The following is a 24,364-nucleotide window of genomic DNA, read 5'->3' on the forward strand; positions in this document are numbered from 1 at the left end:
TAAGAAAAGAGTTCCGGGAAACACGCGCAATTTTTTCATATTTGGATGCTATTGATTAACAAACAGACTGTTTGTTTCCAGTGAGTCGAGTGAGTATTCTGATTGGACAGAAGAGGTCGGGATTCGCTCACAGCCTCAGAATGACAACAGACGAACAAGGTTTGTCATATTAAAAGAAGGCCTATCCACGCCGCCATTTTACGCTCCCGCAAATACTCAGTTATTTCATTTCCATCGACTAAAGCAAGCAGGAGACTGAAAAACGTTTAATCAAATAGGTATTGTTACTCAAGCATCAGGCTTCAATTCTGGACTGATATTTTGATGTTTTCTTGCAAATAAAGCGTTCTTTTTTTAGAATAAGAATGGAAATGCTCATGAAAAAATGACCATGTCTTGGTGTATCCTATCTTTGAAAAGGACTGAATATAATCTAGAAACTCACTTACCTCTGAAGTGCTTTACCAAAATACTTCTTTTTGTTTTTACACATAATCCCTCAGGAGAGTTCGGCGGCTATTGAGTTCCTCTGATGACGAAACCTACACTGATCAGCCGGGCCCCAGCTCTCCACAGCGATCCCAACAGAAGAAAGAGAAGAAGGAAAAACCGCCGCAAAAAAAGAAGGTATTAATAATCGATAAGACAGAATAATGTTTTTTATGCAATAGTAGCTTTATAGTCACTCCTCAATTCACTCATTGAGTTATATGCTATCTTTTCATTTATTCAATAAATCCAGTTTATTGTTTTAGTCCTTTTTATTTTCGGCTGTTGTGTTTAAAGAGCACTTGGGATAACCAAGCACGCTTGCCGTACACTCGCCCCAAGGGGTATACGCAGGGGGTGCACAGGAGGCGCGCGCACCCCCTTTTGGCGGCAACATGTGGATCATTACTTTTTAAGGACTATTCAGATGCTATTTCTGCGCACCCCCCCCCCCCCCCCCCCGCCAATTCTGGGTATGCGGCCGTTTCCAGTATCTTTGATAGTATCTGACCAATTGACCTGTGTTTTTGTAGCAGCCTAAAAAGCCCAAGTTGGACAATGTAGACGACGTTCTCCAATTCTACAACCCTCCTGAATGGCTGATGTGCACCCAGCCCTGCCTATCCCCCTACGTACCCCAGATAGGGGACGAGGTGAGAAAAAACTCTTAATCCAATCCTCTCTCTGCATTCGAAAAATTGAAACCTCCATACCCATACCCCACACTTCCTCTCCCGCATATCCTTCCCCTTTTCATCTGAAAGCTGTAAGATAGAGAACTTTTTAAGATACGCGAATTCAAGCTATGATGAAATTCCATATTAAACTTCCATTATAAGGTGTACTATCTGCGCCAAGGCCACGAGCGATATGTCAAGGAAGTTATGAGACGAAAGATCTATGACACAAACCCGAAGAAGCAATGCTACTACAAGCTTGGATTAGAGGTAACATGACATGAAACAAACTAAAAAAAAAAAAAACAGGCTAGGACTGGGGGTAAAGATTAAACATGACAAAAGTAAAACTGAAAAAGCAACGCTTCTACAAGCTACGATGGTAAAATAATTTCTTACACTTACCCAGCGAATTATTTGTGCAAAACTATATATTCAAGCTGAATAACATTGAATACATACAGTACATGACGGATTCTAAAGATTTGCTATGTTTTGCCTAGGCCGTGGAGCTTTGCCGGATTGTCAGTCTACACTTCTCATCTAGTAACGGCATCCCTCCCACCCTCGCCTGCCTCAAACTCGGTGCGTGTTCACTAAAGGGAGTTCATTATGCAAGATAGATCACTGAGACCTTCTTTAGACGTCAGTTTTTTTATGTGCCGCTTCAAATTCAAATGCATACAAATGGATATGAAGCAATCGACTTTGTTCGTTTACATATATTTGCATTTAAAAGGAGATACATGAAAGGGACGGTATCCAAAATATGCCTAAATCTCCAAATAATAGCCAGTAAATGCCTACAATCTAAATGAATTTAAACTATAGCTTGACACTTGCTAGGTAAATAACAGGGACTGCGACAATGGCAATGGCTAAGAAGATTTTAGCGCGTGACCTTCCAATTCTCAAATTAATTCTATTTTTTTTCAACTGTTGCTGCCATCCAGTCCCTATGAGTTCATGCGATGGAGAGGCATGTGTGTTATGATTAACCGCTGACCTTGATCCGCAGCTCTCATCAGCCCCGACACAGGGATTCACACGGGAGCATCCTTTACTGTCAAGTATGTCACGTTGGTTTTTTTTACTAGTTGTATTTGATAACAAGTAGAATAGTGATTGTTTAGTCGTGCATTGTAAATACGCAGACAGGATACAAATATGTAAGGCCGTGGGGGTGTGTGTGTGTGTGGGGGGGGGGGGGGGGGAGGTGGTGCCTAAATACGCTGTGTCTCGAATCTGGTGAGATTTGCAAGACGTCCAATGAGGGATCTAAGTTCTGTATGACATAGATACCTGATATCCAACATGTCAAATGAGGGATCTTAGTTTTGTATGACAGAGATACCTTATATCCAACATGTTCAATGAGGGATCTTAGTTCTGTATGACAGAGATACCTGATATCCAACATATCCAATAAGGGATCTTAGTTCTGTATGACAGAGATACCTGATATCCAACATGTCCAATGAGGGATCTTAGTTCTGTATGACAGAGATACCTGATATCCAACATGTCAAATGAGGGATCTTAGTTTTGTATGACAGAGATACCTTATATCCAACATGTTCAATAAGGGATCTTAGTTCTGTATGACAGAGATACCTGATATCCAACAAATCCAATAAGGGATCTTAGTTCTGTATGACAGAGATACCTGATATCCAACATGTCCAATGAGGGATCTTAGTTCTGTATGACAGAGATACCTGATATCCAACATGTCAAATGAGGGATCTTAGTTTTGTATGACAGAGATACCTGATATCCAACATGTCCAATGAGGGATCTTAGTTTTTTTATAACAGAGATACCTTATATCCAACATGTCCAATGAGGGATCTTAGTTCTGTATGACAGAGATACCTTATATCCAACATGTCCAATGAGGGATCTTAGTTCTGTATGACATAGATACCTGATATCCAACATGTCAAATGAGGGATCTTAGTTTTGTATGACAGAGATACCTGATATCCAACATGTCCAATGAGGGATCTTAGTTCTGTATGACAGAGATACCTTATATCCAACATGTCCAATGAGGGATCTAAGTTCTGTATGACAGAGATACCTGATATCCAACATGTCCAATGAGGGATCTTAGTTCTGTATGACAGAGATACCTTATATCCAACATGTCCAATGAGGGATCTAAGTTCTGTATGACAGAGATACCTGATATCCAACATGTCCAATGAGGGATATTATTTCTGTATGACAGAGATACCTGATATCCAACATATCCAATAAGGGATCTTAGTTCTGTATGACATAGATACCTGATATCCAACATGTCCAATGAGGGATCTTAGTTCTGTATGACAGAGATACCTTATATCCAACATGTCCAATGAGGGATCTTAGTTCTGTATGACAGAGATACCTGATATCCAACATATCCAATAAGGGATCTTAGTTCTGTATGACATAGATACCTGGTATCCAACATGTCCAATGAGGGATCTTAGTTCTGTATGACATAGATACCTCGTATCCAACATGTCCAATGAGGGATCTAACTGAGTTCTGTTTGACATAGGTACCATGACATGCAAGATGTGCTTGACTTTATCATCCTACGCCAGCACTACGACCGCTCCATCGACAGGAACTGGCAAGAAGGTGCATTACCATCTCGATTATCTTAAAGCAAATTCAGAACACCCGTCCACAAATAGTTCACTAAATACTTAACACCTCGATGTCTATAGAACGAGCCAGTAAATGCAAGGAAAATACAAATACGTGGACGGCTATTCTAAAGTTTTTTTACATAGATCTTACAGCGATCTTACAACAACTTCAGAATACCCATCCACAAATGTTCCCGTGATATTCACACCTCTATCTCTATGAAACGACCCAGTAAATACAAGGAAAATGTAAAGTGGATGGTTATCCTGAAGTTTTTTTTACATAGCTTGTCTGTCCGCATGAGCAAGTTATTCCAGCGGAGCGCTGTTGTTTAGTATGGCGACTCTTCTTTGAGACTTGCAAGAGCAAAACTCGCATTCGTTTGAGGCGCTGGTTCAACACACGTGGATCACTGTCATAGAAAATGCGGACATATTTACCCTGTAATCCTCTAAAGAAAAAGTCGGATATATTTCACTGTAATCCGGACTTCTCATTTCCCAAAATATGTCACATTACGCGAAGTAAAATTTCTCGAGATGTTTGAGCTTTGTCTTGGAATGCAGAGAGTGTTATGACTTGCCAAGTGATGTCTTGGAATGTTAAGCGAAGTGATGTGTAAGACTGACTCTGTTTTTATGCTTCAAGGTGATCGATTTCGTAGCATCATCGATGACTCCTGGTGGGCTGGCGTGATCACCGAGCGAAGTCCGCTCCAAGAGGAGTACCCCGACAGCCAGTTCATGTGCTTAACCGTTGAGTAAGTTACGAAGTCAGTCATAAAGTAACGAAGTTACGAAGTCGGCTGATGTAAGGAAGCTTTTTGTTTCAATTTGGGACTTTGTTCTTTAAGTATTTGTTATTTTTATCGTTATTGTTGCTGTTGTTGTTGTTGCTGTGTTGTTATCATCATAAGGTTTAGCAAGGTTTGGGTGTAAAGTCCTGCGAATTCAGTTCCAATTCAGTTCAAGTATTAGAAGTGACTGCTATTAATGTTGATAGAGCAAGTTATTCCAGCGGGGCGCTGTTGTGTAGTATGGCGACTCTTCTTTGAGACTTGCAAGAGCAAAACTCGCATTCGTTTGAGGCGCTGGTTCAACACAAATGGATCACTGTCATAGAAAATGCGGATATTTTACTCTGTTATTGTCTGGAAAAGGCTTTGGGTTATTTGTTGCACATACCTATTAAAGCAGTGCGAAAGTAACATCAATCTCAACTGAGAGATAACACTTTGGATGTTGCCAACAACAAAGCTTACCCCTAAGAAAGAGCACATTGGTGTGGTCGAAACAATTTTCAACCTAAAAGATAGCACTACCGTTAGATACCGACAAAAAAGCCGGAAATATTAAAAAGCTTCTGTCAGCCGCGTTTTGTCATCCTAGCAAAGTACCAAGTTTCAGGATGTATCGATTCCCATCGATTTGTGAATGCTTTTGAGGTATTTCCGATTGAATTTGGTAAATAAATAATAAGATTTTATGTTTAGGTGGCTATTTTGGGGTGTCTTCTAATAATTTGTCTCCCAATAATAGTTGAAAACAATAACAAAGGTGTGGCTGACCAGGGCTCTTTAAGCCCTCAGTTGACTTGTGGTTTAAGGGCGTTTCGGGACACCATTAGCATGCCCCTAAGGGATAACAGAACCAGAATAACACCCCACAAGGCACAGCCCCTAAGGGATAGCAGCTGGTGGATTTATTTACGATTTACGATTTTTTACGATTACCCTGTCTACTTTTACTTTTATGGAGATCCTCGCCCCTTTTCTCGGGTACTAGTTTCTTCGTGTCGGATGGCAGCTGAATTCATAGACCTGCATGTGTATTTTATCTCTTTATGGTTCGTGTGTGTAATCTCTTAATGATTCGTGTGTGTAATCTCTTAATGGTTCGTTTGTGTCATCTCTTTATGGTTCGTGTGTGTCATCTCTTTATGGTTCGTGTGTGTCATCTCTTTATGGTTCGTGTGTAGGTGGGACACGGGAGAGACTGTTCGTGTGTGTCATCTCTTTATGGTTCGTGTGTAGGTGGGACACGGGAGAGACTGTTCGTGTGTGTCATCTCTTTATGGTTCGTGTGTAGGTGGGACACGGGAGAGACCGAGAGGATGAGTCCGTGGGACCTGGAGCCTGTAAGCGATCAAGGTAAAATGGCCGCCATTTTATGCTCCCGCTAAATGTCGAGTCACAAAAAATCCATTTTCATCGGCCAATTTAAGCAAGTAGCTGAGAAACTTTCGATTAAATACTGTATCAGTAATAAAGTATCAGACTTTAATCGTGGATGGTTATTTTTAAGTTTTCTCGCGAAGAAACCGTTGTTTTTTTCTATTATAAACAAAAGCAAAGGAGAAGTTGATCGATATTGTTTAAGGCCTGGCTATACATAAAAACATGTTTGTCAAACAGTATGTTTGCACGTTTAGCCGCTCACATGGCACTTTATTGAACCAGACCTAAACATTTTAATCAAACATTTGTGTTGAGCATACATGTTTTATCGTTTAGCCGACCATCAAACAAAACGTTTGAACGTTTGAACCCATTACGCTTTCATCCTTCAAAGCCTATTATTTCATTTAAAAATGCAAGCATTTTTTTTACTTTTTTTCTATCAAACTATCGATTTTAAAGTCCAATTTTCAATAGAATCGAAGAAGTTGTATCTGACGCTTTCACTTTTTCCAGACCCCGGCAATGGTGATGAGACTACTTCCGGTGCAGCTACCAGTAACATACCGCTGACCGATGAGGACCGCCAAGCCCTTGCGTACGAGCCGTCCGAGGCGGACTGGTTTGGTGAGGGTCGAGACGAAATGACGTCACGGATCATGGGATGTGTGGACCGGCTTTGTGAGCTGAGTCTGGCGGGTCCGTTTGTGTACCCCGTGGATGTCCAGGCCTATCCCGACTACTGGAGCGTTGTGCCATACCCTATCGACCTACATACAATTATCGAGAAGCTAGGCAATAGATTCTACCGGTGAGTAGATTGTATCCTACGATATCGATCTAAATACCATTATCGAGATGCTGGGCAATATAATTAACTGGTGAGTAGATTGTACCCTACGCTATCGACCTACATACCATTATCGAGAAGCTAGGCAATAGATTTTACCGGTGAGTAGATTGTACCATACCCTATCGACCTAAATACCATTATCGAGCAGCTAGGCAATATATTCAACTGGTGAGTAGATTGTACCCTACGCTATCGACCTACATACCATTATCGAGAAGCTAGGCAATAGATTTTACTGGTGAGTAGATTGTATCCTACTCTATCGACCTACATACCATTATCGAGAAGCTGGGCAATAGATTTTACCGGTGAGTAGATTGTATCCTACGCTATCGACCTAAATACCATTATCGAGATGCTGGGCAATATAATTAACTGGTGAGTAGATTGTACCCTACCCTATCGATACCCTGCAAGCAGCGTTTTCTGTTTGTTTCTATAAGCTCACATATCCGTGTTGCGTCTCTGCAGACAAGAACGCAAAAGAATAGAGACGCGACACGGATATGTGATCTGATAGAAACAAACAGAAAGGAAGCTCTGCTATAGCAGGGCACCTTATCGACCTATATGCCATTATTGAGAAACAATAGATTCTACCGGTGAGTAGATTGTACCCTACGCTATCGACCTACATACCATTATCGAGAAACTAGGCAATAGATTCTACTGTAAGTAGATTGACTCTACCCTATCGACCTAATCCAGTTTCGACAAGCTAGATTCTAAAAAGCATATCTTTTGTCTGCAAGCGAGTCCTCTACACTCATGCATAAGCCTGTCTTCTGCCTGATTTTTTTTTTTACTCATTTGCTTCTTTCGTGTGCACCGTTATTTTCCAGACGAGCGAATGCTTTGATCTGGGACATCAAGCAAATCGAGCGCAATGCACGACTTTACAACGAAGAGGACAGTCAGATAGTCAGCAACTCAACAAGACTCGTGAACATACTATCAGAGTTCATACGGTAAATAGCCCTCTGGGCATCAGTTTGTTTTCGGTTGAAGGCGGGTATTCGTACCAAAGCACCTGGGGTGGGTGGGTGGTGGTGGTGGTGGTGGGGGGGTTTGTTGGATAGATAATCTGGAAGGGAGGAAAATGTTGAACATAAATGATGGCGTGGAATGGCAAGAATGGGGATGACAAAAACGAGTATATAGAGTTACAAAATGGAAAGGTGGGATATTTCTTAGAGCTCTTCGAAATGTAAAGCAACCTTACGTGTATTCTAGCACAAGGTTTATCATCAGGAGGTAAGACCAGGTACTAGTCAAATGCAATTTGTAGGACTTCTGCGGCATATGACCATTAGCACTACATCGTTGTCAATCTTTTTTTTTTTTTTGCGATCTCGCACACAGGGATTCCACGTGCCGTGATGTTTTGTCATTGGTTGGTGAGGAAGAGGAATTAGCAGAAGAAATCGAGGTACCGTGTAAACAGTTTGGATCTTAGCTCACTTTGGGTTTTTAAAGCCTCATTGTCACCAGTTTACTTCCGGTCGATTGCGTAACAGTCTTCGATTTCTTTTAATAACGGAAAACGCAAAAAAAATATTTCAAAATATTGAAAGCAGTGTGTCTATTGGAAGTTTTTTGAGGATGTGATTGATAACTTAGAGCGGATGGCCTGTTAAATATCACGGATTCTAATAGATTCTTTTGTATTTTAACGGTTGGGGTTTCCGTCGGAACTTCGGAAGGAAACTGGTGACAATGCGGCTGCAAGCCCTGGTCAAACGAAGTGCAAGTCAGCGCAAGTTGTCACAAGTTTTGCTACTTGTTATCCTTTTGTTTGGCCACTTGCGTTCACTTACGCAACTTTGTCAACTTGCATTCTCTTCTTCATTTGCGTCAAGTCCTTGCAAGTAAATCGAATATTTTTCATCTCAAAACGTTGATGATTCTTGACCGATGATTTCCACTTATACATATATTTGATTATTTTTCTTAATTTGTTTGAATATATAATCGATTTTTTTCTTGGTTGACCTTTTAATTTGCTTGCCTCGCGCCACTCCTTTTCAGTTTTCAGTTTGCAAAAACCAAAAATTATTTTGTGTTGTCATCACAGGTAACCCGTGTATCGGATGAGTCAGGCGCAGAACAGACCACTGAGGAGGTGGGTGTTATATTCGCCACTTGATTCTTACATTGTTTTGTATATTTCTAACTTGTTTTGTATAATGGTTTTAAATTAACCACTTGAATCTCACTTTGTCTAGTTGGTACTATAAATTTATATTAACCACTTGAAGTTAAAATTGTCTTACTATAACTTTGCTTTATGTCATTGCAATTGATGTCTTGATTTCCGCAGACAACTGACGCTCGCGGTAAAAGGAAAAAGGTGAGCAATTACTTGCGTTTTTCTCGTTAGATTTGATTTCTTGCCGTATGTCTACTTGTCGTATGTCTACTTGTCGTATATCTACTTATCGTATGTCTACTTGCCGTATACCTACTTGTCATTTGTCTACTTGTCATATGTCTACTTGTCGTATGTCTACTTGTCGTATGTCTACTTGCCGTATACCTACTTGTCGTTTGTCTACTTGTCGTATGTCTGCTTGTCGTATGTCTGCTTGTCGTATGTCTACATGCCTATGTCTACATGTCGTATATCTACTTGTCGTATGCCTACTTGTCGTATGCCTACTTGTGTTGATCATTGTGTTTGTATCCTGTTCAGGAGTCTGATCGGAGCCGACGTCAGAACAAGCGACAAAAGATACAAGAGGAGGAGGAGCCTAGAGAAGAGGTACATGTCAATCATGTTTTGACCAATCGGGGAGTGAATTTGAGTTTTTAATTTGACCTCCTCTGCCTTTTAGTCTTGGGTGACGTCTGCGCGAATTCTACTGAATTTTTTGATGTCACGTGAGGACGCCGAGCCCTTCCTGGCGCCTGTCAACCTGGCTGACTTCCCGGTGAGGTCCCCCCCCTCCCCCTTCAACTGCCCATGCGACTAAAAATGATAAAAACTGAAACAAAATTGTAACATTCAACGGAAAATTTAAAAACTCACATTGGGATATTTAAAGGAAGGGAAAGCAATCAGTGTGTAATGGTATCGCCTTCTTTTCCATAAATACATTTCTTAGCAGAAATTAGAAAATTTCATTTTTTTATGTAGCGCTTAATGCTCTCATGGTTCCAATAAAAACATGTCTATGCGAAAAAAAGGCTTTACTTCAACCTTCAAGGCGTGGGTGTGGGGAGGGTGATAAGGTTCCATCCCATCCTCGGGGACCCCGGGCATCGCGGAGATCGGGCTGACAGGGAGTGCTCCCTGTGTGCTCGATCTTCGCGACGCCCTGGGTCCAAGAGGATGGTTCTATTCCGAAAAAAATAATAAACTTGAGTATGATGGACTCCTGTTAACTCCATGTTATTAGCAACGTGATAGCAATGCTTGTATTTCCGTACTACTCTACTACTGCTCTGGTAAGAGCCAAAGAATCCACCTAGAAGCCATCTGATCAGGGGGCGTAGCCAGGGGGGCCAAGGCCCCCCCCCTTAAAGCAGCCAAAAGGACAGTAAATGCATGAGACATCTAAAATACAGGAGAAAATGCCTTGAAAGGGCTTCCCACCTGTTAACACTCCTGGCTACGCCACTGCTGATGACTGTGAATCTATTCTTACCTCTTCAAGACATCTTCCCTACCTCTTGCCCTCCACCCACTCCTGACTACGCCACTGCTGATGACTGAATCTATTCTTACCTCTTCAAGACCTTCCCTACTTCTTGCCCTCCTCCTCTCCTGGCTACGCCACTGCTGATGACTGAATCTATTCTTACCTCTTCAAGACCTTTTCCCTACCTCTTGCCCTTCCCCACCCCCTCCCCCTCCCTATTCTCGGTGAGCATCATACCTCTCATCTCGAAGGCACCTGATGTGCTTTTTATCCTCTAGGACTACACAGATTACGTGGAACAGCCCATGGATTTCTCCACCGTGTGGCGCAAGTTCGTCGAGAATCAGTACAGCGACCCAGAACAGCTTGTCAGCGATATAAGACTCGTGTTCTCCAACTCGCGAGCATACAACACACAGCCAAGATCTCGGGTAAGTGATGCATGATAGCAATAGGCCATTCCAGCTATAAGATTGCGCGCGCATAACCAAAGAAACCTACCTCAACTACCAGAATGCAGCGCGCGCTTTTTTAAGCCTACATCGAACGAAGCGCGCGCTGCATGCCGGTAGTTGAGGTAGGTTCCCATGGTGAGTGCGCGCGCATGCTTATAGCTGGAATGACCTATTGGGCTAGCGGGAGAGGGAGGTATGGGGAATGGATGGGCTCGCATGAAACCTGTCCTCCAGGGCGTCGCCTCCCTCCGTCGCCTAGTTGTCGCACCTCGAAGCCCTGGGTTTCTGAGGATGCATAAAACCTTGTAGTAGTATTTCGTTGAATCGTGGTTAGTAATTAGCCGTAGGGAATCATGAGTATTACAATATTTTAAAATAGTATTCTCCTGATACCATGCCATGTCATGTTCATTCATTGAGATGTTTTCCTCAATTTTTACGTTACCGTTTTACTTTTTACGTTACCGTACAACTTTGTTTTGGGGAGCGCGCGTATGCTGACGCTAAGCATGCGTGTCTCTTCTAATAACACATGGACCCCTGACCAATCAGAAAGCGCGATTTACAAGTGTCGTATAGATTTCAGTGAACATATTGTGCTCTTCGTATTTCCTGAAATGTGTCATATTTGCTTATTAACATGTTGTGCTCCTTGCAGATCTACAGCATGACTATCCGCCTCGCCGCCATGTTCGAGGACCGGGTGGATAGCATTTTTAGCGACTGGTACGCATGCGCCTCAGGTGGAGCCCGAAGGACAAGACTGCGGACTCAACAACTCCTGCAATCCCAGGGTGCAGCGGGAACGAGTAGCGAAAGTCAGCAGTCGTGGCGGATCGTGAATGCCCGAGAAGCTTCCGACAGTCGAGCGTACGCTACCGATAGCACCGAGGATAGTGGATATAGTGTAGTCTCCCGACCGTCGGGGAGTAGAGACCCACTCAGGACAACGATAAGGCTCCCTCCTACTCGTAGGGCGGGTCCCGCTGAGAACAACACAGCAGCAGCTTCCTCTTCCTCAGCTGCGAGGGTGCCGCCTCTGAGAATCAGCGTACGAACGATAGCAGAGGTGTCCCCCCCTCAGGAGGCGGGCCCCCCTGCACGGGGTGGAGCCAGATCCGCTCGCGTCGGGAGACAGTCGGCAGCGGCGGTCGCTGTGTCATCAGAGGCGGGAGGTAGCAGCACCAGAAGACGGCAGCCCGCTCGGCCAGAGGTGGTTGTGAACGGAGACGCTGCCCCACATCAGTACTCTACGAGAAGGCGGGCAAGGCTGGTATCCGAGGAGACGAATGATGACGAGGACGAAGACGAAGAGGAGGAGGAGGAGGAAGAGAATGAAGACGAGGAAAATGGTGAAGACGAAGAGAATGGCGAAGACGAAGAGAATGAAGAGAATGGTGAAGACGATGATGATGAAGAAGAAGAAGAAGAGGATAGTGACGAGAGCGAGGAGAGTGAGTACTTAGAGGAGCAACCATCTCGGCGTAGTACCGTAAGACCCAAAGTCCGCCCGACTGCCTTACCGAGTAAGTCCGGTTCACGTTCGGCAGCTTCTAGGACCTCGCGTTCTTCCCGTTCGCGTATAACCTCGTCGGGTAGTACTCGAAGCAACCGGTCAAACCGTCGGTCGAGCAGTGCGTCGATAGACCAGGAGACTCGGTCGAGTAGACGCACGCGAGGGCGGGGCGTGTCGTATGCCGAAACCGATAGTGACAGTGACGGCGAGGTGCTCACTGTGTCGAGCCGAGGGCGCGTGCGCAGACCCACGCAAAGGATGCTGGACTACATTGAATAATCTTGATGCTTATTCAATGTAGCAAAGGATACTAGTCTTATTCGAATAAGCCCGCTAAAAATGCTTGGATTTTTTTTTTTTTTTTAATGAGCCCGCTAAGAATGCTTGGACTGTTTGAGTAAGCGCGCTAGGGATGCCGGGTTTCTTCGAGTGGTTTGCGAATTACCGAAGCTTAGATATACTAAATACTACATATTTATATAAAATTTGACAAAGTAGAGTTCTACCATTAACAGATAAGCATGAAAATAAATATCTGATATAATTGTCGCGAGCATAAAGATTCTAGATTAATAATATAAGCTATATAGTTGTAACTAGTAGTCAGTATGTGTAAATGTGATACGAACATTGAAGACACCGCTGTTTCTAATTTTCGCGGGCACGCCTAACCAATTTCACGGCTTTTCGTTCTCATCTGGTGTCCGCACGTGGAAAATGAAAGGTGACCGCTATGCTAGCGGATATTTTTTGGCAAGTTTGTACATTTTTATAAGCCTAAATCTGGCAATTCTAGAATAGATTTTTTTCTACCGAAGTCTGCTTTTCATCAAAGAATGACTAGCTATAATTATTTATTGCTGTGCAAGGGTTTTTGATATGTTTTGATTTATCTTTATTCATGACGATACCTGTACCTTTTCCTCTCCTTCCCTGGAAAATTTGTAAAATTTCTTCCTCAGTTCGCCTCCGAACCTGAATATTACGATATCAGCCTATTACTTTGTCAGTACTGCTGTATATTATAAAAAAAAAATGTTTTTTTTCTATTTTTGTATGGTTTGTGCATATTTCTTATGGCTTATTTGCGAATAAATTCTAGAAAAGTTATTGTTGTGCAAGTCTTGTGTGTGTGATTCAAGGAAGAGAAACGCGGCAAATGGGATTCTAGAACATCCGTTTGAACCATGAACCTTGATTTATTTTATTATTCATCAAGGAAGAATGCAATAAATCAGGCTGAATCTTCCTCCTTCACGATAGTATACTGTTTCCTTGACAAATATGCCAGGGTCATGCAGACAATTCCAGCTATGAACCATTGTCCCACGCAAGCTTCCCGCCAAAACAGGTCAAGCCGGTTATTGGCTGGGGTTACATGCGAGCCATCATGAGCATGCGTCGATCATAGGATCCTCTGACGTCATCACTCCTACGCAACTTACACTGTTTGACGGAAGTTTATTGTTGTAAGTCACGATTTTTTCACAAATAATTGCCATAGTAAATAGCGACTTAACCAATTTAATAATTACCAATAAGTCTCTGTGATATTAAGCGTCAGTAATTTGGGAGGTTGATGAAGTATTTCAGCTTATTTCTTTGCTGTTGGCCCAGTTTGCTTATCGTATCTCCTTTGCAAATTAGGAAAACCAATATCCGGTTACAAACTGGTTTTCCCCGAGACGTGACACGTTACCTTCTAAGTCACGTGACAAAATTATATAAATACACACCCCCAAAAATTAACCAGTCAGAATCAACAAGAGAGGATACTAAATTGACTGGTGCCTGAGAGGGATAACGTAAGGAACCGGGTATAAAAACCTTCGAACCAATCATGAGCCTGAGTGTTCTACGGAGCCGGCAGACTTCGCTTTTGTTCAGGCAGTGTAGACTTTTGATCAAAAACGTTCGCTGTTCGTCTGAAATGGCCCATTTTCCGATGCAAACGACTACTAAAATCGAGCCCCCAAAGGCTCTTCTAAAGCCGTTAGCGCCACATCCAAAATTGTTATTCGGACCTGGACCTTCGAATCCAAATGCGAGAATATACAACGCGGCGGCAATGCCAATGTTAGGACATTTTCAGAAGGAGTTTCACAATATTCTTGACGAAATCAAGGCAGGGTTACAATATGCATTCCAAACGAACAACGAATACACACTTGTCTTCACTGGAGCCGGGCATACGGGCATGGAAGGATCGATGATGAACATTGTCGAGCGAGGAGAGACGTTTCTGGTCTGTGAAAATGGAATGTGGGGGATGCGAGCCAAGGATATCGCCGATCGACAAGGTAAGACTCGTGATGGGATTCGAAGGCAACACGTGTAAACATTCTCTGCTTTTCGTAGAAATAACCTTCTAAACGTTCGGCACAACAGGAGGCAGATTATGTGTTTGGGAAAATCGCGATTAATGTTTAAACTTGTTGAAATTCTAGAACACTAGCGCGAACAATAAAATATGGCCCTGATCCGCCATGTTGGAGTCGTGAACTAGAAATGTTACAGATCGGGAAGCCGTTCAAGTGCTTCTGAACATTCGAAAATTCATATGGAACGCATATTTTGTTTTGAGCTTTATTCGAATTCAAGCAACTTGGAGTATAAAAAAATATCGTCGACACTGTTTTTTTTAGAATTTAGCTCATATTGAAAATGAAAACACCGTTTTGTTGTAGTCTTATGTGATTGATATTTTTACTAACGATATCAATCATGAAATTGATCTTTTGGCAGTTTGGCTATACCAATGAGCATAGTATTTTTAGCCCCCTCTCCCATAAACCAGATGAATTTCAGACTTCCCTTTATCCTTGTATAGTATGCTTTCATATTGTTAATGCTACATGTTCTTGCAGGGCTTGATGTCAGAGTGATTAAGAAGACTCCTGGGGAGGCCTTTACTCTTGAAGATATAGAGGCCGCGCTCAAAGAACATAAACCAGCTGCCATGTTCATCACTCACAGCGAGTCATCAACAGGCGTGTGTCAGCCACTTGAGGGTGTTGGTGCTCTTTGCCACAAGTAAGTATTCTTACTATGAGCTAAAAGAAGGCCACACATTACAATTTGGACCATGATTTAGAGTGGCAAATTCAAGTACAGTAACCATGAGATTTTCAATTAAATATCACTAATAAAGTATCAAACCTTCAACAAGTCTTCTTGCATATAGACCACTGTTGTTGTATTTAAAATAAAACTATTAACAAAGTAGAAACTGATAGTCCACTACTCTAATAGGGCACTCTGTGACTAGTACATGTTGCTTTCATTACTACTCTGGTATCATGAAAGATATAATCCCAATCTGTCTGTAGGTACAACTGTCTGGTCATCGCTGACACAGTAGCATCCTTGGGCGGCACCCCATTCTTCACCGACGACTTGGAGCTTGATGTGGTGTATACTGGTTCACAAAAGGTGTTTGGATGTCCACCCGGCATCTGTCCAATCACATTCAGCCCAAGGGCAATGTAAGTACCACCACAGGCAGACCAACAGCAGTTTAGATATCACCACAGGCAGACCAACAGCAGTTTAGATATCACCACAGGCAGACCAACAGTAGTTTAGATATCACCACAGGCAGACCAACAGCAGTTTAGATATCACCACAGGCAGCCCAAATGCAATGCTAGAATCAGCACAGGCAGACTAAAGACAATGTAGATATCACCACAGGCAGACCAACACCAATGTACGTAACACAGGAGCAATGTAAGGCATTTTTCAGGTTTGATTAGATGACTGTTATATAGACAGTGCCAGTATATGTGACTATGTGAAAGGGCAAAGGGGTTATTAAGATAATGCTTATACTGGATTATTATTCTTATACTATTCCAGTGAGAAAGTGCGAAACAGGAAGACCAGAGTACCATCATTCTATCTGGACATCTTGGAAATTGGTAACTACTGGGGGTGTGACGAGGGAGCTCGGCGGTACCATCATACCGCACCCATCAACCTGCTGTATACACTGAGGGAGAGCTTGGCTCAGCTAGCAGAAGAGGTACAGAAATCAATTCACTCTCAGACTGCTCAAGACTACCACAGAAAATGTGGCAGCAGGGAGTTTTTGAATCATTGGTGGTCGGGCCTATAATTTCTGCAGTTTCTCGCACTTACAGTTTTTGTATCTTCTGTCAGAGCCTTGAGAGTTGTTGGAAGAGACATCATGACAACGCTGAGCTTTTCTGGAAAGGAATTGAGGACTTGGGACTTAAGATGTTTGTCAAAGATAAAGTAAGCACTTAGCTCTCCTTAAAGGGAAAATGAAAAATAGCTCACTCAATTTTGCCCTCTAAAATTAGTAACATTTCTACTTAAAACCAGTAAGGGTGTGGCTTTACCCCTTTTCTTGATTTTTCTGTATTGTCCCCCCCCCCAGTATTTAGAGGTCTTGTTATGGCCCTGTGTTTTGACCTATCCTTAATCTCTTCCTTTGTAGAATCTTCGTCTGCCGACCCTGAACACCATTGAGATCCCCCCTGATTTCCCGAACTGGAAAGGTGTGCTGGATTACCTCATGAGCACGTAAGTGTTGCATTCAGATGAATTTTTCAAATTAGAAATTCATCAAGGTTCTTGGTTTAAAGTCCAGGAAACTGACTTGCATGACACTGTTGTTTTGTTTTTGTTTTGAATGTTTAGTCCCATCATTTTGAAAAATATGACTTACCCACCTTTGTTTGATATTGTAGAAATATAATCGAGTCGATTTTTTTTTGTAGGATGGATTGAATTTTAGCATGATTCAAATGGATTTAGTTCTCATGCATGGGGTTTTCATAGCCTACAAAACCACACGTCACGCAAATCAGATCAACTGGCTTTAATATACTCTTTGCCTTCTTTCCTTTAGTTATCACTTTGAGATTGTTGGCGGAATGGGCCCTACTGTTGGCAAGGTATGTGGTTAGCTTTATTACTAGAATAGGGCTTGGCATATGGTCAATTTGAAAAATTCTGAGAATGCAATTTTAAAAATCTGAGAAAACAAGAACTTTTTTTAATGATCCAAGAACAAGAAGTCAAATCAGAAATAACCAAGATGGATATTTCTAAGGACAATTCGTCACCTCTTAGGATGTTATCGCACTAATCAATAGCTACTGTATAAGATGGCTAGGAAATATTGCTTAATTAAACTATATCTTATTTATATGTGTAAATACACATTTCAAAGAGTAAGTGTCACTTAATAATGTTTTCTTATAGAAAATGTAAAAATGCCCAAATACTGTAGCTCTAGAGGGTTTTGTAGGAAGATTTTACTAAAACTAGACTCCTGCTCATCCGGCTTGACATCTTAAAAAATCCTTCCTTCACTTCCCTCAAAAGGGGACCCCCTAGTAATTGGCCTGTATACACTTATTTCAATAAAGAAATAAGAAAATGGAAAATGGAACAAAGTTTGGCCAATAATAATATATAATAATCAAAAATGTGTTCATTCATTACAAGGGCCTCGCTACAAGCTTAATAAAGCCTCATTAAATGCTATTAACAGATACAAGACTTGTTTTCCCTAACCAGTGGTGTTTGGCATTCATCATTTTCCATGTTCTTATAGTCAAACTTAATTGAAATAGGTGTATATATATTGAAATAATGAGTGCTAAAGCACATTAAAAAAATTCTTATTTATTAATGCAATTTTTTTTAAAGTATTACACCAATATGCCATACCTATGTGCATGTATAATGTATTGTAACTAAAGCTTATAATCCTTTCCTTGGCATTCTTTTGACTCCTGTTCATTCTATGTGATCACAGGGCCATAGCAAATAATGAGTGCTAAAGCACATTTAAAAAAAATCTTATTTATTAATGCTATTTTTTAAAAAAGTATTACACCAATATGCCATACCTATGTGCATGTATAATGTATTGTAACTAAAGCTTATAATCCTTTCCTTGACATTCTTTTGACTCTGGTTCATGCTATGTGATGACAGGGCCATAGCAAGGGGGGAGGTAATTATAAGGAGATGACCAGTGGGGGCGGGACTGTGCCTGCCAATATTTTCTTAATGTTTCTGTATTGTGTGGCCTCAATATTTCCCAGCCTTCTATGGCACTAAATCATATGACATTTTTAGATAAACCATCCTCTGTCCTCCATGTAATGTTGTCATGGGTGTTTGACCTGCCTCTTTGTCCCCTTGTTTTTCCTCTGTGTGGATTATTAATCCGTTATGGATGCCGTAGGTGTGGCGTATTGGGATGATGGGTTTCAATAGTCACAAGGAGAATGTGCCGGCAGTCCTACGGCTGTTCAAAGAGGCCCTGGACGCTACCAAGCAGTCTGCCGGAAAATGATCTGGCAAGGTGCTCCCCAGCCTGGCCAGTGAAGACCTAGTTACATCCTTATTGTAACATAGCTTCAGGCCTTGGAAAATTTATAATCAGTAGAATGTTCATATGTAGTAAATAGGTAGATGTTTTTAAATGATCCTTCAATTTCGGCATAAAATGCCTGGTGTATATGATTAATCATTTTACCTCGGTTTTATTGTTATTATTATTATTTAGCTCTTTGAATTTTGAAATTTCAAATAGATTATACATAATCAATAAATGTTTTGCTTAGCCTTGAAAATTCATCCTGTACATAATATCTAGTCTTTTAAGGTATATAATAATGTAGTAGCTGGTAATATTTGTAAAGATTAAATATCTATCAGAAATTGGTTATATTGTTAGTAGGTGCATAAAATAAAGGGTTATTAGGTAGCATGTAATAATATGGCCATTTCAAAAGTCGCTATCCATTAGATGGGTCATTAACAATTCTATGGGCTCTTGGTGCCGGATATATTTTCTTGTGAATGTCATTTTGCAGGATATTTTTTATCGGAATCATAAAAAAATGCGAATAAGTATGATTATTTTTTCTTTATCCATACAATTTCCATACAATTGTAGATCTACCACATTTTCTGTAATTCTGCACCCCTCCCCTTATCAAACTGATAAATGAGCCCTGCATTACCTGTAACTCGAGTGTGTTATATTAACAATCTGTTAAAGATGTTTTTTTGTGAAACTCCAAATAAGGTAGAAACGACGGTTTTTAATTGCTTCTGTGTTGATTAAAACACTTTCCTACGGATAGAGGGCTGTTAGAGCTAAAATCCTGGCGCAGGGTTACCTGTGGTCTTAAAGAGTTTACTGGGGCTCTCGCGGTATTGTGACGTCATCCCACTCGCGTTTGTGTTTATTTCCGCTTCCGGTTTATTTTCAGGTCTGGAGGCTTGGTTTTATGGGCTTCAATTCGGAAAAGCATTACGTGACACTCGCACTGCGCATGCTCAAGGAAGCAATGGAGCATGTCGGGTACAAAGCAAGGCTGTGAATTTACCACAATAAATAAAAGTAGAAAATATAATTTTTGTTTTTTGTTCTCATTTGCCGTTCACAATGTATTTGCTATCTAGATGCCAATTGATTATTTTCAAACTTGAAAAAAAAAAAACACATCTTCGGTAGCCTCCCTCGCAGGCGTTTTTAGGCGAGCGTTCGCTTCAGTCTCCGCGTATCCCTGGGTTCAACGAGGATGAATACCCTCGAAACCCGAAAGTTTAGTTCTAGTTGAACGGGAAAGCACCTAAAGCCGAAATAACGGACCAGTTTTTTTATTGTTCCTTATATTTATTCACTGGCATTGTAATTTATTAACCCGTTGTTATATTTCCCAGTATTAAACAATTGTTGAATGCATTACAACATAGGTATTGCCTCAAAGAGAGAGAATTGTAAAATGGACTTTCACCACCCTAACACACCTGCCGTAGCCCCATGAAGTGTGAAATTATAATAAAGATGGTGAAATTATAATAAAGATCAGATAAACCGATGACTCAGGTTAACCATTTGCTGTATGATCTGACTGGATTATTTTTGTCTACGCTGCCCACAAATGGGCATCCGCAGACTATATTATCGGCTTGTGCGATCTGCGTAAACGCGCCCGCGGCATGTAGCGGTTTACCTTCTCAATTCGTGAGATCTAGCACGTTTCTATTTGACGTTTTCACCGTACTTGCCCACCCATTCCGCCACGTGCCTAGGAAGCAAGTGATTGCTTTGATGAATTCTTCCAAAAATGCACCATAGTCCGTACCAGTTAGTGTACTTATTTTGTATTCGTGATTGCGTTGTCCTTTCCGAACAGATTCTTGATTCTCAGTCATCCTGCACTATAAGGAATCTAGGAGGGGGGCGTAAGGGTTTGCGATGATGTGGTTTTGCCTTAAATCTGGCGCGGTTTTTCGTATTTTATTCCGCGGTATCTAGACTGCGTGGTTTACGGTTTTTCTATGCGGTTTTCGCACCCCCCCCCATCACGCCCCCCCCCCCCCCCCCCCCCCCGCCCCTCGTCTAGTTGATAAGGAGTCTAAGTGATAATAAATCGTTAGTCTCAGTTTGTAACGCCTCGTTACATATCATTCTAATATAAGAAGAATCTCTCTTGAACCACCGTCTTTACAATCAAAGCCTTACGTAGCTTGTACAGTGACAGCTCGCCGTCTTCCGTGCCTGTGTTTTTCTCGATCGCTCTACAAATTCCCGTTCTGCGGAAGCAATACCCCTTTGGTGGCTCGGCCAGGTATTCCACCCCATCATATTTCTTTCTCTGAGTACCTTCCATTTCTAACGGACACGGCTCCGTCGTGTTTCCTTGTGTTTCTGTTTTCTCGATCAAGTAAGCTTTCGTAGAAAGATGTTTTTGTGTCTGGCCATTACTCCCATTGCTTAATTGCAATGTTCTCGGTTCAAATCCGCCATGACCGTGTTGATTAGCGTTGTCTAGAATCTCGCTTGACTTCCACTTTCTGGTATTTCGCTGGCTCTCATTTGGGACTTCTTCAGAGCTCAGTTGCTTCCGTGGTTTGAAGCATTTCTTTAACCTTAGAATATGACTTTTTCTATTTTTCTCGTTCTCACCATTTTTTTGTTCTTCACTTGGTCCTGGATTTTGGTTAACCTCGATGTTACCGTTGGGTTTAAAAGTGTCCATGATACCTGGACGTTTGATGACCCCGACAAAGCGATCTCGTTTTTCTTACAAGAATAATGATAAATGTTCAAGATAATCCAAGAATTATATTGGTGTAATGGAACCGGATATAGAGGGCGTAATTTGAAATGCAAACAATATTTGAAGAAAGCGGAATTACGAATTTGAAAAGCATTGCTTTTCTTAATAATGTAAGATGTAATTTCACTGGCACACGTTAATTTGTCGAATTATAGCAAACAGAATTCTAATATTGCCTAAATTGTTTTACTTGTATAAACGATATAGACAGTGAAGCCCATCAACCTATAACAATGACTCCATTTCAACAAACCATCCATTTGGGATGCATACGTTTTGACGTACTTGAATAACAACAAGAACCGCTTCGGAATAACGGAGTCACAGCCTTTTCCCTTCTAACTAGTGATAACATTTACGCTCTTTTCAGGGTGAGGCTGAGCCGTTCTCATTTTTTAAAAATTATGTTCTTTAAATTCAGTGATTAGTTACTGAATATAAAGATACAATACCACTGATATATAAAAAAGAGAATGAATCAGGTGAAAGCTAAAAATAGCGTTCAAAGTCTTACCCGTTGTCGCCGCGAAGCTCGGAGTCTCTGGTACCCAGGGTATCAAAGTCCCAATGAGAGACACAATTTGATAATGTAAGGAGGGTTTGGGTAAGGGTTTGCGGTGATGCGGTTTTGCCTTAAATCGGTGTGGTTTTTATTTTATTTCGCGGTATTGCAGTTTCTCTAGACTTCGCGGTTTACGGTTATTGACTTATTTTGACGGTTTTTTGCCTTTTTCTGTGCGGTGTTGAGTGCGTTTTTCGCCCCCCTTACGCCCCCTTTGTATGTCTTAGAACAAATCCCTCAAATGAAAGTTTTGCTCTACCAAAGCTTCGGCCTGAAATCTCTGGCTGAACGTTCTTATAAAAATATTCTCACATCAAGATTGTAATCTCATTTCGAAGTGGAATAAATATCAATAAAAACAAAAACATTTTTAATAATTAGCTCAACTAGAACAGATCCGGTTCAAGAAGTTTTCCTACGGTGGTTGAACCTTGGGGTTGAACTAAACTACATACGAAAGACCTGAATTTGACAATTGGCGAGATTACAACTCGCTCGGTAAAATTCTAAACACTTTTTTATAGGCTGAACTCCGTAGTGATAAAATACTGCATGTCTGAGGACCGGCTTGCTATGATAAACCCCGTGTGTAATTATCGCAAATATTGCTGGCGAGACAACTGTCAAAAATCAAGGCTCAACAAAGCTGTTTGCATACAGTGTGGGAAGTGCTTTTGTTTTGTTGCCCAGGGGCGGGTCTAGGCCTGGGCCGAGCGGGCCCCAGACCCCCCTCCCCTATTTTCGGATATTTGACTTGAAAATAACAAGAAATATGATCAATTTTAAAAAAAAACTAAAAGCGAGATGGGTGTAATAGTGTTTATAAGATTCGACTGGTTTTATTGATGGTTCTTAAAACACATATCAAACATATTCCCCACGGATAGTGTCCTTCGTATGCATTGCCTTACATAGGCATTGATGCCCATATTTAGAAGAGCTAAAGTTTTCCCGCTCCCTGATCTCCAGAAAATATGGTGAAAAATGCTGATTCCTGTCCATTTCAGACTCGAGGCAAAAATGTGTAAAAAAAAAAAACGTTATCGCTTGGTCAAATCTTTATCACACAAGCCTTGAAAAGCCCTTAAACCCAGGCCTCCAAGAGATGGGCCGAGCGAGTTTTAAGGTCACCCAAATATTGATATGTTTTTTTCAAAATTCAATTATTTTCTTAAGCTTTAACGCAATTGTCGATCATTGATAACAGGACTATCGTCATTGTTTTTAATTCGGAGCTTTTCACTTTATTCCTTGTTTGATAATACCTCGCAAACGTGCCCGGCTTAGTTCTCCTGGCGATAAGATCACGTGATAAACACGTGACTAGAAAAGATAAGCACGTGATCCGCGTATAAGAATGGCGAGTGGTCTATCGCCATCTCATAGCTCTACAAGGCGAGCACGATGAAAGAAGTGGGAAAACACAGCATTGGAATCATCGAGTCTAGCCACACTTGGGAGTTCCTGGGAGCTAAGGCCGAGCATGCATCACTGATCATGGAGAAAGATGTCGTCACTTTGGAGCGGTCGCCGCAGATGGCGGGAAAAACGAAACGAGGTTTAGTGCGGCAGAAAAGTGTTTGTGAGGAACTGGACGAAGATGATACAGGCAAGGAGGTGGGGAGAAATGATGACGACCGGTTTCCACTGCAAAGGCTTTCGGCCAGCAGTAGCGTCAACGCCGCGCATTTGAGAAACGGGAAGTTGAAGATGTTCGCCATGAAGCCTTGGATAACCTTACGGGGGAAATCTTTTGATGCCGCGTGCGAAGGACGTGACGCCGCGAACAGTTCAATCAAACGGCGGGATTTGAAATTCGTCCGATCAAAAACAATGCAAGAGCCTGACCTTGAAGGTTACGAACTGGCCTTTAGGGAAACAGACTACACAGTTCGATCGCATGAGGCGAGAAGGCTGGCGATATGCGACGAGATAGAGCGTGTCTTGGAGGAACGTGGTTCACCGTTACGCACACAGAGAAGAAATCTTATAGTCGCCGACAACCTACTCAAATGGCATCTTCTGTGAGGCCCACTAGCACGAGCAGTGAACAAAGCCTAGCCAAGGCGAATGGGTTCCTCACAGCTACATAGTTCTTCAGAAATAGTTACAAATGGTAGCAAAGCGTTGCTAAGTAGAAGGTTGAAGTATCAATGCCAAATGTGGATGGTCAAAAAGCACGCAGACAACAGAAAGGCAACCTTATCTTTGTTGTATATAAATGCAAAGA

At 41.6% G+C, this 24,364-nt stretch overlaps 2 protein-coding genes and 1 long non-coding RNA gene across 8 annotated transcripts in view; 2 read left to right on the forward strand and 1 right to left on the reverse strand.

The window, feature by feature from the left end:
• LOC5510446 (PH-interacting protein) overlaps nt 1-13,563 on the forward strand; it is a 28,887-nt gene extending 15,324 nt beyond the window's left edge. For 2 of the 4 annotated variants that reach the window (XM_048722183.1, XM_048722188.1), the window contains 18 exons: nt 82-159; nt 504-627; nt 1,023-1,142; nt 1,329-1,436; nt 1,670-1,751; nt 2,185-2,236; nt 3,718-3,800; nt 4,461-4,572; nt 5,900-5,961; nt 6,505-6,799; nt 7,684-7,809; nt 8,204-8,270; nt 8,916-8,963; nt 9,162-9,191; nt 9,534-9,602; nt 9,676-9,771; nt 10,761-10,913; nt 11,596-13,563. In XM_048722183.1, coding sequence (XP_048578140.1) covers nt 82-159; nt 504-627; nt 1,023-1,142; nt 1,329-1,436; nt 1,670-1,751; nt 2,185-2,236; nt 3,718-3,800; nt 4,461-4,572; nt 5,900-5,961; nt 6,505-6,799; nt 7,684-7,809; nt 8,204-8,270; nt 8,916-8,963; nt 9,162-9,191; nt 9,534-9,602; nt 9,676-9,771; nt 10,761-10,913; nt 11,596-12,732 — 2,842 coding nt within the window. In that variant the 3' untranslated portion in view covers nt 12,733-13,563. Of the gene's footprint in view, nt 1-81; nt 160-503; nt 628-1,022; nt 1,143-1,328; nt 1,437-1,669; nt 1,752-2,184; nt 2,237-3,717; nt 3,801-4,460; nt 4,573-5,899; nt 5,962-6,504; nt 6,800-7,100; nt 7,150-7,683; nt 7,810-8,203; nt 8,271-8,915; nt 8,964-9,161; nt 9,192-9,533; nt 9,603-9,675; nt 9,772-10,760; nt 10,914-11,595 lie in introns of all 4 variants that reach the window. The other 2 variants (XM_048722186.1, XM_048722187.1) reach the window with 2 other exon arrangements.
• LOC116617155 lies at nt 12,784-14,084 on the reverse strand. The gene is made up of 2 exons (XR_004295647.2): nt 13,989-14,084; nt 12,784-13,899 (listed from the first exon to the last, which is right to left on the reverse strand). It is a non-coding gene; the product is annotated as an uncharacterized LOC116617155 (long non-coding RNA).
• A 135-nt stretch (nt 14,085-14,219) lies between these two features.
• LOC5510445 (alanine--glyoxylate aminotransferase) lies at nt 14,220-19,859 on the forward strand. 3 transcript variants are annotated; one of them, XM_048722202.1, is made up of 9 exons: nt 14,220-14,753; nt 15,321-15,486; nt 15,783-15,938; nt 16,312-16,477; nt 16,615-16,710; nt 16,916-17,001; nt 17,330-17,375; nt 18,680-18,799; nt 19,716-19,859. In XM_048722202.1, exons 1-8 carry the CDS (start codon nt 14,294-14,296, stop codon nt 18,788-18,790), a joined length of 1,287 nt encoding a protein of 428 aa, XP_048578159.1. In that variant the 5' UTR covers nt 14,220-14,293; the 3' UTR covers nt 18,791-18,799; nt 19,716-19,859. The 3 variants fall into 3 exon arrangements, with proteins under 3 accessions (XP_048578159.1, XP_032235473.1, XP_001630921.2); XM_032379582.2 differs by lacking the exon at nt 18,680-18,799; XM_001630871.3 differs by lacking the exon at nt 19,716-19,859 and having other exon boundaries at nt 18,680-19,212.
• Nucleotides 19,860-24,364: the final 4,505 nt, after the last annotated feature.

Source organism: Nematostella vectensis, chromosome 14 (assembly GCF_932526225.1).
Source record: "Nematostella vectensis chromosome 14, jaNemVect1.1, whole genome shotgun sequence".
In the NCBI taxonomy this organism is placed as follows: Eukaryota; Metazoa; Cnidaria; class Anthozoa; order Actiniaria; family Edwardsiidae; genus Nematostella; species Nematostella vectensis.